Below are 18,849 nucleotides of genomic sequence, written 5' to 3' on the forward strand. Positions count from 1 at the left end.
TATTGACGACGTGCCCAGAAAGAGAATCTGTAGTGGTGTAATACAGTTACCCTGTAAGTCAGAGCTGTTAGTCAGAGCAGTTAGTCAGAGCTGTTGGCCAGAGCTGTTGGCCAGAGCTGTTGGCCAGAGCTGTTGGCCAGAGCTGTTGGCCAGAGCTGTTGGCCAGAGCTGTAAGTCAGAGCTGTTAGTCAGAGCTGTAAATCAGAGCTGTTAGTCAGAGCTGTTAGTCAGAGCTGTAAATCAGAGCTGTTAGTCAGAGCTGTTAGTCAGAGCTGTTAGTCAGAGCTGTTAGCCAGAGCTGTAGGCCAGAGCTGTAGGCCAGAGCTGTAAGTCAGAGCTGTTAGTCAGAGCTGTAAGTCAGAGCTGTTAGTCAGAGCTGTAAATCAGAGCTGTTAGTCAGAGCTGTTAGTCAGAGCTGTTGGCCAGAGCTGTTGTCCAGAGCTGTAGGCCAGAGCTGTAGGCCAGAGTGCCAAAGACCAATTTCCATTTTGTGAGAACCTAACGCACAATAAAGTTTTTGTATTTTAGCTCATCTGAATAACAATTCATCATGTTTGATGGTGTATATGGTCTTTAATCATGCCTCAACATCTTCAACAAGATGTCCAACCATACGTGTTTATAATGGGTTTCATTCTCTCTTTACAGCAAGGACAGTAATTGGATGAGACGGAAAACTGAATTGAGCGCTTTATATTGTGTATAATATAGTATTCTCATAACTACAAGTTTAAAACTACTTCTCATGCTCGTTCTAATTTCATGACAGTTTTCTGTTTTCATTAAGACTGACTCATCAACACTCACTCAATTATTACAGGATAATAATGTCACATTGTTTGGATGAAACAATACCGGTTAACGGTCTCAAGGCACAAAGAGTAAGATAATCCAGAAGTACTGTATGAACTGTATACAGTGAAATGGCCGGCTCTTTCCTTCACTTGATCTGGGTCATCTTCTCAAATGAACACATTCCTGACAAGTACAGTAACAGATGTCTTTGAGGAACCTGTAAGCAATCTGCACAGTGATAGGCTGATTTTGGTGAGGTTTCGGATTGGTCACTTTGAATTGGTAACCATGGTTTCAGGCCATGGGCATCTGGTGATAGGCTGCGTAGTGACCAGTCACGTAATGGTAGATCTGGAAGAACAGAGAAACATGGAATAAGAAAAGAGGATTCATTAAAACAGTTAAAACACTGAGCTAGATAGAGTGGACCATTTAATTATGACCCCGTTGTTAATAAAAGGTCTGGAACAGTGACATGTAGAGGTTAAAAGGTCATGACTAACGGACAAACTAAACCATAATTGTAGAGGTTAAAAGGTCATGACTAACTGACAAACTAAACAATAATTGTAGAGGTTAAAGGTCATGACTAACAGACAAACTAAACCATAATTGTAGAGGTTAAAGGTCATGACTAACGGACAAACTAAACCATAATTGTAGAGGTTAAAGGTCATGACTAACAGACAAACTAAACCATAATTGTAGAGGTTAAAGGTCATGACTAACGGACAAACTAAACCATAATTGTAGAGGTTAAAGGTCATGACTAACAGACAAACTAAACCATAATTGTAGAGGTTAAAGGTCATGACTAACGGACAAACTAAACCATAATTGTAGAGGTTAAAGGTCATGACTAACAGACAAACTAAACCATAATTGTAGAGGTTAAAGGTCATGACTAACAGACAAACTAAACCATAATTGTAGAGGTTAAAGGTCATGACTAACAGACAAACTAAACCATAATTGTAGAGGTTAAAGGTCATGACTAACAGACAAACTAAACCATTATTTTCCTACAGTACCAAGCCATTCTGCTCTCAGCACTAATGTTATGGGACTTGTGTTGATAGGACCTGAGTGTGTGTGTGTGTGTGTGTCTCTGTGTGTGTGTGTATGTGTGTGTGTGTGTGTGAGTGTGTCTGTGTGTGTGTGTGTGTGTGTGTGTGTCTGTGTGTCTGTATGTGTGTGTGTGTGTGTGTGTGTGTGTGTGTGTCTGTGTGTGTCTGTGTGTCTGTGTGTCTGTGTCTGTGTGTGTGTGTGTGTGTGTGTGTCTGTGTGTGTGTGTCTGTGTGTGTGTGTGTGTGTGTGTGTGTGTGTGTCTGTGTGTGTGTGTCTGTGTGTGTGTCTCTGTGTGTGTGTGTGTGTGTCTGTGTGTGTGTGTGTGTGTACCTGTCTCTCTATGTCAGCCAATAGACTACTAGCGCCCAGTCTGAAGAGGTGAGGGCTCAGCCACTCGTCTCCCAGCTCTTCCTTCATCAGTGTCAGCCACACCAACGACTCCTTGGCTGTACGGATCCCTCCAGCAGGCTTAAAACCAACCTAGGGTACGATTCACAGGACAGGAACGACCAGCTTCGTCAGTAAGGCAACAATAAGACTTCATGAGGGGCAGGGCCAGTCAACAGGGAACATTGTTTAGGTAACTACATACATTTATATCTGATGTACATATCGTCTGTTGAATGGTATTGATTAGAACTGAACGGAATGAAATTCAGCTGACTTGACTGGATGGATTCTAAGAGAAGCACACACACACTAAAACCCACACCTTATGTCCAGTCTTCAGGAAGTAGTCCCGGATGGCTCTGACCATCACTATGGCGACAGGGTACGTAGCGTTGACAGACTCCTTCCCTGTTGACGTCTTGATGAAGTCTGACCCTGTTGTTACACACACACACACAGTTAAAGACATGACCTCATTTCCTCAACTGACCTTAATGACCTCTGTTTTAGAATAAGGCTGTAACATAACAAAAATGTGGAAAAAGTCAAGGGGTCTGAATACTTTCCCGAATGCAATGTATAACATGCGAGACAACATCCGGTGGACAATTTTGTGCTATTGTCACCATTACAATTCATTCTAGCCATCAATATGGAATCTATTCAGCTTTTCAACATCGTACAATTCCAGAAAGTTCCCATCCAAGCAGGATGAGCTATAGAAATAGGAAACTAGACTTATAGATGACCTAAAATACAGTACACACATTTAAAACACTCTACAATTCCAGAAATACATGTGATTGTATGAAAATAGGAAACTGGGATTTAGAGATGTCATCAGACTGGACTAAAATACAATACAATATAGTATTACTATAGTACTACTATAGTATAAGAGGTACAGCTATTTCTAAAGTATCTGACTGAAACAGGACTTTCCACTGATGGCCGACCTGCTCTCAGGGTCTCCTGGGACGTTCCACTGAGGACCGACCTGCTCTCAGGGTCTCCAGAGACGTTCCACTGAGGCCCGACCTGCTCTCAGGGTCTCCAGAGACGTTCCACTGAGGGCCGACCTGCTCTCAGGGTCTCCAGAGACGTTCCACTGAGGGCCGACCTGCTCTCAGGGTCTCCAGAGCCAGAGGAGAACATATGGTGTCTGTGACACTGTGGCAGGGCTAACAGAGGGTGTGTGCTGCCTGCTTCATCAATATAACCCTTCATTTATCCTCTTCCCTCCCTTCCCTTCATCTCTCCATTTCTCTACTTCCTTTCCTTCTGAGACAATTATGTCTTTATCAGCTTTCTGGATAAAAATAGAAGATGAAATGACAGGCTTTTAAATAGATGAACCACGAGCCCTGGTGAAACATCACCATCCCTCCATCCTCCTTTCCTTCTGTCTCCTCCCCCTGGTCTCTAATGACAGTTCATTACCAGGCTGATGAACACTTTACGCTCCATTACAGACATGTACTATGTATTTTTACATTACCAGGCTGATGAACACTTTACGCTCCATTACAGACATGTACTATGTATTTTTACATTACTAGGCTGATGAACACTTTACGCTCCATTACAGACATGTACTATGTATTTTTACATTACCAGGCTGATGAACACTTTACGCTCCATTACAGACATGTACTATGTATTTTTACATTACCAGGCTGATGAACACTTTACGCTCCATTACAGACATGTACTATGTATTTTTACATTACCAGGCTGATGAACACTTTACGCTCCATTACAGACATGTACTATGTATTTTTACATTACCAGGCTGATGAACACTTTACGCTCCATTACAGACATGTACTATGTATTTTTACATTACCAGGCTGATGAACACTTTACGCTCCATTACAGACATGTACTATGTATTTTTACATTACCAGGCTGATGAACACTTTACGCTCCATTACAGACATGTACTATGTATTTTTACATTACCAGGCTGATGAAGACTTTACGCTCCATTACAGACATGTGTTTTTACATTACCAGGCTGATGAAGACTTTACGCTCCATTACAGACATGTGTTTTTACATTACCAGGCTGATGAACACTTTACGCTCCATTACAGACATGTACTATGTATTTTTACATTACCAGGCTGATGAAGACTTTACGCTCCATTACAGACATGTGTTTTTACATTACCAGGCTGATGAACACTTTACGCTCCATTACAGACATGTACTATGTATTTTTACATTACCAGGCTGATGAACACTTTACGCTCCATTACAGACATGTACTATGTATTTTTACATTACCAGGCTGATGAACACTTTACGCTCCATTACAGACATGTACTATGTATTTTTACATTACTAGGCTGATGAACACTTTACGCTCCATTACAGACATGTACTATGTATTTTTACATTACTAGGCTGATGAACACTTTACGCTCCATTACAGACATGTACTATGTATTTTTACATTACCAGGCTGATGAACACTTTACGCTCCATTACAGACATGTACTATGTATTTTTACATTACCAGGCTGATGAACACTTTACGCTCCATTACAGACATGTACTATGTATTTTTACATTACCAGGCTGATGAACACTTTACGCTCCATTACAGACATGTACTATGTATTTTTACATTACTAGGCTGATGAACACTTTACGCTCCATTACAGACATGTACTATGTATTTTTACATTACCAGGCTGATGAACACTTTACGCTCCATTACAGACATGTACTATGTATTTTTACATTACCAGGCTGATGAACACTTTACGCTCCATTACAGACATGTACTATGTATTTTTACATTACCAGGCTGATGAACACTTTACGCTCCATTACAGACATGTACTATGTATTTTTACATTACCAGGCTGATGAACACTTTACGCTCCATTACAGACATGTACTATGTATTTTTACATTACCAGGCTGATGAACACTTTACGCTCCATTACAGACATGTACTATGTATTTTTACATTACCAGGCTGATGAACACTTTACGCTCCATTACAGACATGTACTATGTATTTTTACATTACCAGGCTGATGAACACTTTACGCTCCATTACAGACATGTACTATGTATTTTTACATTACTAGGCTGATGAACACTTTACGCTCCATTACAGACATGTACTATGTATTTTTACATTACCAGGCTGATGAACACTTTACGCTCCATTACAGACATGTACTATATATTTTTACATTACCAGGCTGATGAACACTTTACGCTCCATTAAGACATGTACTATGTATTTTTACATTACCAGGCTGATGAACACTTCACGCTCCATTACAGAACACTTTACGCTCCATTACAGACATGTACTATGTATTTTTACATTACTAGGCTGATGAACACTTTACGCTCCATTACAGACATGTACTATGTATTTTTACATTACCAGGCTGATGAACACTTTACGCTCCATTACAGACATGTACTATGTATTTTTACATTACCAGGCTGATGAACACTTTACGCTCCATTACAGACATGTACTATGTATTTTTACATTACTAGGCTGATGAACACTTTACGCTCCATTACAGACATGTACTATGTATTTTTACATTACCAGGCTGATGAACACTTTACGCTCCATTACAGACATGTATTTTTACATTACCAGGCTGATGAACACTTTACGCTCCATTACAGACATGTACTATGTATTTTTACATTACCAGGCTGATGAACACTTTACGCTCCATTACAGACATGTACTATGTATTTTTACAGTCATATTTTTTCTTTCTTTCCTTTTTTATTTATGTCTTTGTGTCTCTCGCTCTCTTCCTCCTCTCACCCCCTTTCTCTCTCTCCCCCTCCCTCTCTCTACCCCATAACGTCCTCTCTCTCTCTCTCCCTCCCTCTCTCTCTCTTCCACATAACGTCCTCTCTCTCTCTCTCCCTCCCTCTCTCTCTCTTCCCCATAACGTCCTCTCTCTCTCTCGCCATCTTTCCCTCTCTCTCATTCTCTCTCTCTCTCTCCTCAGACAGAGGAGTAATTCCGTAGATTGGTTATGGGGATGTTAATGACCTGATAATGGATAGAGGTTATTAAACGAGGATGGTGGTAATGGCGCTCTTTTCATTTGGCTAGCGTGGGCAAGCAGGCAGTGTGTGTGTGTGTGTGTGTGTGTGAGAGTGTGTGTGTGTGTGTGTGAGTGTGTGTGTGTGTGTGTGTGTGTGTGTGTGTGTAGGGGAGTAAAATAGCCTCCGTCATAGATTAATAGGCAAAATTATCATTCAATTTCTGGAATCTCATACGCAATTTATAGAACAAGGGGAGATTAAGGAGCAAGCGCGCCGACAAAAGCAATGTATTTTAATAACGATCTCTATCGGACCGGCTGACAATTTGGTACAGTAATCGGCTTATTATGTGACGGGTAGTTAAGTGTACAGTTCAGTGTGTGTGTGTGTGTGTGTATAAAAGAGAGAGCGTTCATCAGGTTAGCTAAGTACAAAGACAGAGCAGCCTGAACAACAGCGCCTCCCACAGGAGAACATGACAAACTGCACCATGTGTAATACAATATCACTGGGCCTGATTCAGAGGTGAGATGAGAGCACATACAACTCTTGATTTTCGCAAATCATTCATCAACAACGACGACAGAAAATGGGAGTTGGATCTCGAGTCAGAATAGCGCCCTGTGTGTGTGTGTGTGTGTGTGTGTGTGTGTGTGAGAGACGTGTGTGTGTGTGTGTGTGTGTGTGTGTGTGTGTGTGTGTGTGAGAGACTGTGTGTGTGTGTGTGTGTGTGTGTGTGTGTGTGTGTGTGTGTGTGTGTGTGTGTGTGTGTGTGTGAGACTGTGTGTGTGTGTGTGTGTGTGTGTCTGTGTGTGTGTGTGAGAGAGAGAACACGCTCACCAGCCATCATAGCCACCAGACTAGCCTTGTAGACGTTAGTGTACGTCCCCAGCTCTCCTATAGCCAGGATGGACTTCATGTGAGCCTCCCCACAGGCCTCTCTGAACTGACACACCTCATCATACACGGCTGAAGAGAGAGAGAGAGAGAGAGAGAGAGAGAGAGGTCATTTAAAATGGACACTCCACCACACACCTTCACTGTCATAGCAACGTCATAGCTCATACTGTCATAGCAACGTCATAGCTCATACTGTCATAGCAACGTCATAGCTCATACTGTCATAGCAACGTCATAGCTCATACTGTCATAGCAACATCATAGCTCATACTGTCATAGCAACATCATAGCTCATACTGTCATAGCAACATCATAGTTCATACTGTCATAGCAACATCATAGTTCATACTGTCATAGCAACATCATATTTCATACTGTCATAGCAACATCATAGTTCATACTGTCATAGCAACATCATAGTTCATACTGTCATAGCAACACCATAGTTCATACTGTCATAGCAACGTCATAGCTCATACTGTCATAGCAACATCATAGCTCATACTGTCATAGCAACATCATAGCTCATACTGTCATAGCAACATCATAGCGCATACTGTCATAGCAACATCATAGCGAATACTGTCATAGCAACATCATAGCTCATACTGTCATAGCAACATCATAGCGCATACTGTCATAGCAACATCATAGCGCATACTGTCATAGCAACATCATAGTTCATACTGTCATAGCAACATCATAGTTCATACTGTCATAGCAACATCATAGTTCATACTGTCATAGCAACATCATAGTTCATACTGTCATAGCAACATCATAGTTCATACTTTGTACACAATGTTTGTGTCAACTATGTTATAGAAGCAGCTGAAAGTATCATGTATGTTTTCAGGTTCCAGCTGACTGTATGTTTTCACGTTCTAGCTGACTGAATGTTTTCATGTTCTAGCTGACTGTATGTTTTCACGTTCTAGCTGACTGAATGTTTTCACGTTCTAGCTGACTGAATGTTTTCATGTTCTAGCTGACTGTATGTTTTCACGTTCTAGCTGACTGAATGTTTTCACGTTCTAGCTGACTGAATGTTTTCATGTTCTAGCTGACTGTATGTTTTCATGTTCTAGCTGACTGAATGTTTTCATGTTTTAGCTGACTGTATGTTTTCACGTTCTAGCTGACTGTATGTTTTCATGTTCTAGCTGACTGAATGTTTTCATGTTCTAGCTGACTGTATGTTTTCACGTTCTAGCTGACTGAATGTTTTCATGTTCTAGCTGACTGAATGTTTTCATGTTCTAGCTGACTGTATGTTTTCATGTTCTAGCTGACTGAATGTTTTCACGTTCTAGCTGACTGAATGTTTTCACGTTCTAGCTGACTGTATGTTTTCATGTTCTAGCTGACTGTATGTTTTCATGTTCTAGCTGACTGAATGTTTTCATGTTCTAGCTGACTGAATGTTTTCACGTTCTAGCTGACTATGTTTTCACGTTCTAGCTGACTGAATGTTTTCATGTTCTAGCTGACTGAATGTTTTCATGTTCTAGCTGACTGTATGTTTTCATGTTCTAGCTGACTGTATGTTTTCATGTTCTAGCTGACTGTATGTTTTCATGTTCTAGCTGACTGTATGTTTTCATGTTCTAGCTGACTGTATGTTTTCATGTTCTAGCTGACTGTATGTTTTCATGTTCTAGCTGACTGTATGTTTTCATGTTCTAGCTGACTGAATGTTTTCACGTTCTAGCTGACTGTATGTTTTCACGTTCTAGCTGACTGTATGTTTTCACGTTCTAGCTGACTGTATGTTTTCATGTTCTAGCTGACTGTATGTTTTCAGGTTCCAGCTGACTGTATGTTTTCAGGTTCCAGCTGACTGTATGTTTTCATGTTCTAGCTGACTGAATGTTTTCATGTTCTAGCTGACTGAATGTTTTCACGTTCTAGCTGACTGTATGTTTTCACGTTCTAGCTGACTGTATGTTTTCAGGTTCCAGTTGACAGTATGTTTTCAGGTTCCAGTTGACAGTATGTTTTCAGGTTCCAGTTGACAGTATGTTTTCAGGTTCCAGTTGACAGTATGTTTTCAGGTTCCAGTTGACAGTATGTTTTCATGTTCTAGCTGACTGTATGTATGTAAGTAACAGGCTGTTCTGAAGGCAAGGGGGGGTCCGACCCGGTACTGGTGTACCTAATAAACTGGCCAGTGAGTGTATATAATAATATATACCATACCTTCCCACTGTCCAGTGAGGGCCAGAGTCCTGTTGATGACTATATCTATCTCCATAGCTCCATCCTCTACGGCCATACGGACCTCCTCTAGCCTGGTCTTCAGAGGGGTCTGGCCTGCAGGGAAACCTGTCGCCACTGAGGACAGAGATAGACGTCACTGACTTTGCTGAGTCGGTCTCCATAGTTTTTCATGTCTAAAACATCCTGTTATTTCATTCGTGTTGTGGCTGTATGAGTCGCCTATGTGTGTTATAAATCATATATATCTATATTAATCGATCAATAAATAAATCAAAATAACAAAAGAAACGCACAACCAATCAGAGGATGACAGACGTGACAACTGTACTTCATTAGTGACAACATACACCCGGACTGTCCAACTAGAGAATGACACGGAGGTAGACTTCCTCCTCTCTCTTACCTGAGGCCACAGGTAGGCTGGAGTTGGCTGCTTTCAGGGACTTCACAGCATCAGCCACACGAGACGGGTACACACACACTGCTGCAGTAGTCACACCTAGATACACAGACACAACCAGAACATATAGTTACATACACCTCTTAGCTAACTGAGACAGGTACACACTGCTGCAGTAGTCACAGATACAACTTCACTCTTTGCCACCACCAAAGATAGGCCTATCATGAGAAACATAGTAGTACGTCGCCCTCTAGTGGGTAAATATTTCATGAGTTAAGGAGTACGTCGCCCTCTAGTGGGTAAATATTACATGAGTTAAGGAGTACGTCGCCCTCTAGTGGGTAAATATTACATGAGTTAAGGAGTACGTCGCCCTCTAGTGGGTAAATATTTCATGAGTTAAGGAGTACGTCGCCCTCTAGTGGGTAAATATTACATGAGTTAAGGAGTACGTCGCCCTCTAGTGGGTAAATATTACATGAGTTAAAGAGTACGTCGCCCTCTAGTGGGTAAATATTACATGAGTTAAGGAGTACGTCGCCCTCTAGTGGGTAAATATTGCATGAGTTAAGGAGTATGTGGCCCTCTAGTGGGTAAATATTACATGAGTTAAGGAGTACGTCGCCCTCTAGTGGGTAAATATTACATCAGTTAAGTCGTGACTTAAAGAACAAGTATGAAGTATAGAACATCAGTCATGTTCAGGAGGATGTAGCGCTAACATGCTAACACATTTCATACACATGCTTTATGAAGAGCCATGTAAAGCTAGTCTGTCTCTGGAGCAAGGGTGAGGTGGAGAGAGGGCGAGACGCGGACAGACCGTCGGACAGACGCCCCCCACCCACGCCATACCTTCGTTATGCATGTCCATGCTCTTCAGCAGGTCAGTGCGTACAGGCTGGGTAGCCTTCATACACAGCCGGTGGACGTTGCCAGGCGTGTCGTCACCAGCCAGGGTCGTCAGGTCAATACAGGTCACCGCCCGCAGCAGCCACGCCGCCTGGAGACAAGACAGAGAGCATCATGGGTTAATGTAGTGACACAGAGCCAGATGTCAACTCATACCGCGGTGTATAACTGTTTGTTCTCAATACAAGGGGTTGGGTGTGGACAACACTTCAACACTAGATAACATACAAAACCATACTGTACATCCCAATCCTTATTCTAACAGTAGGATACAAACTGAGCATCCTGTATATCCTTATTCTAATCGTAGGATACAAACTGAGCATCCTGTATATCCTTCTTCTAATAGTACAATACAAACTGAGCATCACTTTATCATTTCATCTTGTGTCTTCTTATGAGATTTATAGGAAAACATTGGAGATGAAGGTATTGCGCACACACACACACACACACACACACACACACACACACACACACACAGAGAGACCAATGCTACCCCCAAAGCCCCTACCTGCCACTGTTTCTTGTTCTTGTTGCGTCCTTGGATCTGCTGAGCTCTCTTCAGCACTGCCTGGGTGTTCACGCGCACCTTGGACACCCACTCCAGGTCTGACACACACACACACACACACACACAGACACACACACAGACACACACACACACACACACACACACACAGACACACACACAGACACACACACACACACACAATAACAGCAACATCAATATGGAAGGTTGATAAGAAACACTGAAGTTGGTATGTGGTCGCTGCCCACAACGCTTCCATATAAGTTTATATTGGAGGTATATGCAGGCCTATTTCTCACCGAATCCACTATTCTGTTCAGATATCTACCGAATATCAAGTAGGCTTACAGTAGTTAACAAACCGATGGTTAGGCCTGTATCGGAAATGTTTTCCGGGGTCTTAGTACAGTCAAACAACAAGAGATCACCGATAGATTAGTCACATGATTCACCCTGGCTGCACTGAGGTGTCATTGGAAACATATTAGCCAGGACATCATGAGAGTCAAGACCACCAACATACAGTAATTCAGCGTGTAACTAGCTACTATATTTACAGTGTTCACTAGACATGATACAAAGTATCTCTCTACATGTTACCTAACTAGACACATATTAAAAACGGTTGACATGCAAAATGTGCAGTGATTGTAAAATACATTGTGTACTTAAATTTACATCACGTGAGAGCGGTACTTCTTACATGCATTTGTTTGATTGAAACCAAACTCTTTCAGTTAGGCTTAAGTGTCACAGTCAAAACATTGTTTAGGACATTCTTGATAATCATAAAACACACTATGGTAGCAGCTAAAAGTTTATACTATCTGGATGCACGTGCTAACACAATCGATAGCTATTTAGCTGGATTTGACTAATGTTGCAGGATAAACGTGTATTTCCCACAATAAGGAAGCGAGTCTTACCAAGGGGAATTCCCGGGTTTCTTGCAGACATGATTAACGACGATTTAACGAACGAACGGTGTTATTTTTTCCAGCAGATTCACCTAGCTAGCTAATTTGCTACCAGAAGAGTTTACGGTCCATGGACCTCTTCCTGAATGTATAGTCACCGCCCCCCTCAATCCACCAATCACGGTTCAGCTCGAAGGGGCGTCATAATATGTACGTTTGAAGGATCTTTATCAATAAAAAAAGATGAACGATTACATATTTTCAATGATAATAGATATTTTTCGTAAGAATTTTTTTAACCAACAGTTCTACTTAAATATTCTGTATTTATTGTGCCAATAACTGATCCCTTTAATTGATTTTTGAAATATTCCAAATCAAAGCAATCGATTTGATATAATATAATATAGGCTATTTCTTAGTCCTTCATGTAACTAACCACATTTTAGTTCCTGCCTGTCTATCAAGCACATAGACATGACATCCGTCACCTGTTGCCGAAACCAGAACACGACCAGAATACTATGGAACAAGTTGAACCGACCGACACCATGCATTTCTACAGCGCAGTCAATCTGCCAAGATGCCAACAGCCTGTGGGCAAACCTGAGAAGTAGTACGTAAGCTATGGATGAAAACCAGACCTGATCTGGGATGCGTCCCATCCTAAATGGCTCTCTGTTCCCTATACAGTGCACTACTTTGGACCAGGGCACTCTATAAAGGGAATAGGGTTCCATTTGGGACCCAGACCTGACCTGGAGTCAGATCTGAGAGGAAGATCGAGTGAATGCTTTATTGCCATATCAGAGGCATCTCATTGGGCTGGGTAATCAGTGACTCAATCAGTAATTATGGTGATGGAAAGGAGACTTGACAGGCCTGCAGAGAGTGAGAGAGAGAGAGCGGGGGGAGGGGGAGAGAGAGGGGGAGGGAGAGAGAAAGAGAGAGAAGGTGAGAGAGAAAGAGGGTGAGACAGAGAGAGAGAGAGGGTGAGTGAGACAGAGAGAGAGCGAGAGAAAGAGAGAGAGAGAAAGAGAGGGAGAGAGAGGGTGAGAGAGAGAGAGAGAGAGAGAGAGAGAGAGAGAGAGAGAGAGAGAGAGAGAGAGAGCGAGAGAGAGGAAGAAGCTAAGTGCCAAGCTGGCATGCTCCACCATGGTTAATCCAACATTGTCTCTAGTACTGATTCTGTTTCTAGCTGTCTGGTTCTGATTCTAGCTGTCTGGTTCTGATTCTGTTTCTAACTGTCTGGTTCTGGTTCTGATTCTAACTGTCTGATTCTATTCCTAACTGTCTGTTTCTAGCTGTCTGGTTCTGATTCTCATTTTTTATTTGTTTGTTTTTTTACCCCCTTTTTTCTCCCTAATTACGATCTTGTCTCATCGCTGCAACTCCCCAACGGGCTCGGGAGGCGAAGGTCGAGTCATGCGTCCTCCAAAACATGACCTGCCAAACCGCGCTTCTTAACACCCGCCAGCTTAACCCGGAAGCCAGCCGCACCAATGTGTCGGAGGAAACACCGTTCACCTGACAACCGGGGTCAGCTTGCAGGGGCCCAGCCAGCCACAAGGAGTCGCTAGAGTGCGATGAGCCAAGTAAAGTAGGGTACTGGGCGGAGGCCGGCTAGTGGTGACTGTTTAACAGTCTAATGGCCTGGAGATTTGATGCACATGTACTGTCCTCGCCTTCTAGATGGTAGCGGGGTGAACAGGCCGTGGCTCGGGTGGTTGAGGTCCTTGATGATCTTCTTGGCCTTCCTGTGACACCGGGTGCTGTAGATGTCCTGGCGGGCAGGCAGTGTGCCCCTGGTGATGCGTTGGGCTGACACACCACCCTCTGGAGAGCCCTGCGGTTGCGGACGGTGAAGTTTCCTACAGGATTCTCTCAACGGTGCATCTGTATACATTCATGAGGGTCTTAGGGCCAAGGCGAATTTCTTCAGCCTCCTGAGGTTGAAAAGGTGCTGTTGCGCCTTCTTCACCACACTGTCTGTGTGAAGGAACCATTTCAGGTCGTCAGTGATGTGCACTCCGAGGAACTTGAAGCTTTTGACACTCTCCACTGCGGCCCCGTCGATGTGGATGGGTGCGTGCTCTCTCTGCTGTCTCCTGTAGTCCTGTAGTGTGTGTGTGTGTGTGTGTGTGTGTGTGTGTGTGTGTGTGTGCTAACTGTGGCTTGGGAGCGGAGTGGCAGAGTCCTGTGCTGGCCCCAAAGCATTCCACCACCAACCCTGTTGCCATGGCACCGCCCCACAATATTATGGAGCAGCCATATGTTAGGAGACCTTGTAATGTTTTATAGCCTTTTGTGAAAATCTATTAAATGGTATAAAGTTTCTTAGTTCCTTAGTCGCCCTGTTTCTAACTGCCTGGTTCTGATTCTGTTTCTAACTGCCTGGTTCTGATTCTGTTTCTAACTGCCTGGTTCTGATTCTTTTTCTAGCTGTCTGGTTCTGATTCTGTTTCTAGCTGTCTGGTTCTGATTCTGTGTCTAACTGTCTGGTTCTGATTCTGTGTCTAACTGTCTGGTTCTGATTCTGTTTCTAACTGTCTGGTTCTGTTTCTAACTGTCTGGTTCTGATTCTGTGTCTAACTGTCTGGTTCTGATTCTGTTTCTAACTGTCTGGTTCTGATTCTGTGTCTAACTGTCTGGTTCTGATTCTGTGTCTAACTGTCTGGTTCTGATTCTGTGTCTAACTGTCTGGTTCTGATTCTAACTGTCTGGTTCTGATTCTGTTTCTAGCTGTCTGGTTCTGATTCTGTTTCTAACTGTCTGGTTCTGATTCTGTTTCTAGCTGTCTGATTCTCTTTCTAACTATCTGGTTCTGATTCTGTTTTTAGCTGTCTGGTTCTGATTCTGTTTCTAACTGTCTGGTTCTGATTCTGTTTCTAGCTGTCTGATTCTAACTGTCTGGTTCTAACTGTCTTGTTCTGATTCTGTTTCTAGCTGTCTGGTTCTGATTCAGTTTCTAACTGTCTGATTCCATTTCTAGCTGTCTGGTTATGATTCTAACTGTCTGATTCCATTTCTAGCTGTCTAGTTATGATTCTAACTGTCTGATTCCATTTCTAGCTGTCTGGTTCTGTTTCTGACTGTCTGAATCTGTTTCAAACTCTTTGGTTCTGATTCTCATTTTTTCTTTGTTGTTTTTTTTACCCCCTTTTTTCTCCCTAATTACGATCTTGTCTCATCGCTGCAACTCCCCAACTGGCTCCGGAAGCGAATGTCGAGTCATGCGTCCTCCGAAACATGACCCACCAAACCGCGCTTCTTAACACCCGCCCACTTAACCCGGAAGCCAGCCGCACCAATGTGTCGGAGGAAACACCGTTCACCTGACAACCGAGGTCAGCTTGCAGGCGCCCAGCCAGCCACAAGGAGTCGCTAGAGCGCGATGAGTCAAGTAAAGCCCCCCCCGGCCAAACCCTCCCCTAACCACGCTGGGCCAATTGTGCGCCGCCCTATGGGACTCCCGATCACGGCCGGTTGTGATACAGCCCGGGATTCGAACCTGGGTCTGTAGTGACGCCTCTAGCACTACGAGGCGTCTAGAGTGACGCCTCTAAACTGCTGCGCCACTCGGGAGGCCCAGTGGTGTGTGAGTTTTGATGAGGTGGTCTGTGTTTCAAACAGTGGTGTGTGAGTTTTGATGAGGTGCTCTGTGTTTCAAACAGTGCTGTGTGAGTTTTGATGAGGTCATCTGTGTTTCAAACAGTGGTGAGTTTTGATGAGGTACTCTGTGTTTCAAACAGTGGTGTGTGAGTTTTGATGAGGTGCTCTGTGTTTCAAACAGTGGTGTGTGAGTTTTGATGAGGTGCTCTGTGTTTCAAACAGTGGTGAGTTTTGATGAGGTGCTCTGTGTTTCAAACAGTGGTGTGTGAGTTTTGATGAGGTGCTCTGTGTTTCAAACAGTGCTGTGTGAGTTTTGATGAGGTCATCTGTGTTTCAAACAGTGGTGAGTTTTGATGAGGTGTTCTGTGTTTCAAACAGTGGTGTGTGAGTTTTGATGAGGTGCTCTGTGTTTCAAACAGTGGTGTGTGAGTTTTGATGAGGTGCTCTGTGTTTCAAACAGTGCTGTGTGAGTTTTGATGAGGTGGTCTGTGTTTCAAACAGTGGTGAGTTTTGATGAGGTGCTCTGTGTTTCAAACAGTGGTGTGTGAGTTTTGATGAGGTGCTCTGTGTTTCAAACAGTGGTGTGTGAGTTTTGATGAGGTGCTCTGTGTTTCAAACAGTGCTGTGTGAGTTTTGATGAGGTCATCTGTGTTTCAAACAGTGGTGAGTTTTGATGAGGTACTCTGTGTTTCAAACAGTGGTGTGTGAGTTTTGATGAGGTGCTCTGTGTTTCAAACAGTGGTGTGTGAGTTTTGATGAGGTGCTCTGTGTTTCAAACAGTGGTGAGTTTTGATGAGGTGCTCTGTGTTTCAAACAGTGGTGTGTGAGTTTTGATGAGGTGCTCTGTGTTTCAAACAGTGCTGTGTGAGTTTTGATGAGGTCATCTGTGTTTCAAACAGTGGTGAGTTTTGATGAGGTGTTCTGTGTTTCAAACAGTGGTGTGTGAGTTTTGATGAGGTGCTCTGTGTTTCAAACAGTGGTGTGTGAGTTTTGATGAGGTGCTCTGTGTTTCAAACAGTGCTGTGTGAGTTTTGATGAGGTGGTCTGTGTTTCAAACAGTGGTGAGTTTTGATGAGGTGCTCTGTGTTTCAAACAGTGGTGTGTGAGTTTTGATGAGGTGCTCTGTGTTTCAAACAGTGGTGTGTGAGTTTTGATGAGGTGCTCTGTGTTTCAAACAGTGGTGAGTTTTGATGAGGTGGTCTGTGTTTCAAACAGTGGTGAGTTTTGATGAGGTGCTCTGTGTTTCAAACAGTGGTGAGTTTTGATGAGGTGCTCTGTGTTTCAAACAGTGGTGAGTTTTGATGAGGTGCTCTGTGTTTCAAACAGTGGTGAGTTTTGATGAGGTGCTCTCTGTTTCAAACAGTGCTGTGTGAGGTGAGGTTACTGGTCAAATACACACACAAAAAAATACTCACACACCACTCACAGACCACCTCATCAAAACTCACCACTGTTTGAAACACAGACCACCTCATCAAAACTCACCACTGTTTGAAACACAGACCACCTCATCATTAAACTACTTATGTCTGCATACTAACAAAATAAACATAACACAGTTTCATTAATCAATATATATATTTATGTTTTACAAAGAATTCGATGACTGGATTGGCTGTTCTGTGTTCTTTTGTCAATAACAAAGTAAAGTTGTTCTCAGTGCAGTATTCCATTGTGTCCACTAGATGGAGGTACACGCACGGTATTGGAGTTTCACGCGGCCAGTCCATGTCAATTGGCCAGTCAATCAGTTCAAAGATTATGATTTCCCAAAGATTGCAGAAAAAAATATTGATAGAATAATTTAGGACCGTTGCCATCACTGACTGTGACGATATTAAACCATGTAAGACCTTAAACACACAACATGGTTGGTTTTACATTTTAGCCAACCATGTGCAATTGCGAGCCATGATCACCTGGCAATTAGCTGAAATAAAGTTGAAGCGGCAATGCCATTTTACCAGCGCACATTGGTGCGTTTTCTTCCACTTTGGGAGCTCAAGCCAGGGTGCCATCCAGCAACGATTTTGGTAAGAGTTTACACAGATTTTACATTGCAAATCCACAAGGTCGATTCCCTTGCACACCGATAATGTCGCAGGGGGAGCTGATAAAATTGCGACCGACAGATGGTCTATAACAGTCCGGATTGGCTATAAATGACATTAACAACGTCAGTACAAACGGATATCTTTCTATTTGCGGAACGACAATGAAATAGCGTTGCACTGCTCATCGTCCTCGGTCAGCATTGTAGGCCAAGCTCCTGTTTAGTTCTGTGATAGACCTTTCCCCATCAGGCATTTCAATGTTGAGGCATATCAATGTAGGATCCGGTCTGAGGTCATCTGAAGTCCGACTGATCGTGTACGTCAGTATAATTCTGTTATTATATGTTTATAAGTCAGCATATGAAGCCTATGACATCATGAACATTCCTTGAACGTGTTCTACGTCGTTCTACAGGTATGTGATTCTCACCAACTCACCTGAGGACAACAACATAACCCTTCAACAATGACCTGCTCAGTAGGTGAGGCTACTGAATGTCCAGGTTAACTCTGTTTAGGTGAGGTTACTGAATGTCCAGGTTAACTCTGTTTAGGTGAGGCTACTGAATGTCCAGGTTAACTCTGTTTAGGTGAGGTTACTGAATGTCCAGGTTAACTCTGTTTAGGTGAGGTTACTGAATGTCCAGGTTAACTCTGTTTAGGTGAGGTTACTGAATGTCCAGGTTAACTCTGTTTAGGTGAGGTTACTGAATGTCCAGGTTAACTCTGTTTAGGTGAGGCTACTGAATGTCCAGGTTAACTCTGTTTAGGTGAGGCTACTGAATGTCCAGGTTAACTCTGTTTAGGTGAGGCTACTGAATGTCCAGGTTAACTCTGTTTAGGTGAGGTTACTGAATGTCCAGGTTAACTCTGTTTAGGTGAGGTTACTGAATGTCCAGGTTAACTCTGTTTAGGTGAGGTTACTGAATGTCCAGGTTAACTCTGTTTAGGTGAGGCTACTGAATGTCCAGGTTAACTCTGTTTAGGTGAGGTTACTGA

General features: G+C 42.8%; 1 protein-coding gene across 2 annotated transcripts; it reads right to left on the reverse strand.

Moving 5' to 3' along the window:
- Window positions 1-553: 553 nt before the first annotated feature.
- dera (deoxyribose-phosphate aldolase (putative)) lies at window positions 554-12,340 on the reverse strand. Of its 2 annotated transcripts, XM_041869242.2 has the most exons (10): window positions 12,194-12,340; window positions 11,250-11,347; window positions 10,678-10,826; window positions 9,987-10,004; window positions 9,824-9,900; window positions 9,400-9,534; window positions 7,141-7,269; window positions 2,576-2,688; window positions 2,194-2,343; window positions 554-1,146 (listed from the first exon to the last, which is right to left on the reverse strand). In XM_041869242.2, exons 1-10 carry the CDS (start codon window positions 12,222-12,224, stop codon window positions 1,090-1,092), a joined length of 957 nt encoding a protein of 318 aa, XP_041725176.1. In that variant the 5' UTR covers window positions 12,225-12,340; the 3' UTR covers window positions 554-1,089. The 2 variants fall into 2 exon arrangements, with proteins under 2 accessions (XP_041725176.1, XP_041725174.1); XM_041869240.2 differs by lacking the exon at window positions 9,987-10,004 and having other exon boundaries at window positions 9,824-9,919; window positions 10,679-10,826.
- Between the last annotated feature and the right edge of the window lie 6,509 nt (window positions 12,341-18,849).

Source organism: Coregonus clupeaformis, unplaced genomic scaffold, assembly GCF_020615455.1.
Source record: "Coregonus clupeaformis isolate EN_2021a unplaced genomic scaffold, ASM2061545v1 scaf0454, whole genome shotgun sequence".
Taxonomy (NCBI): Eukaryota; Metazoa; Chordata; class Actinopteri; order Salmoniformes; family Salmonidae; genus Coregonus; species Coregonus clupeaformis.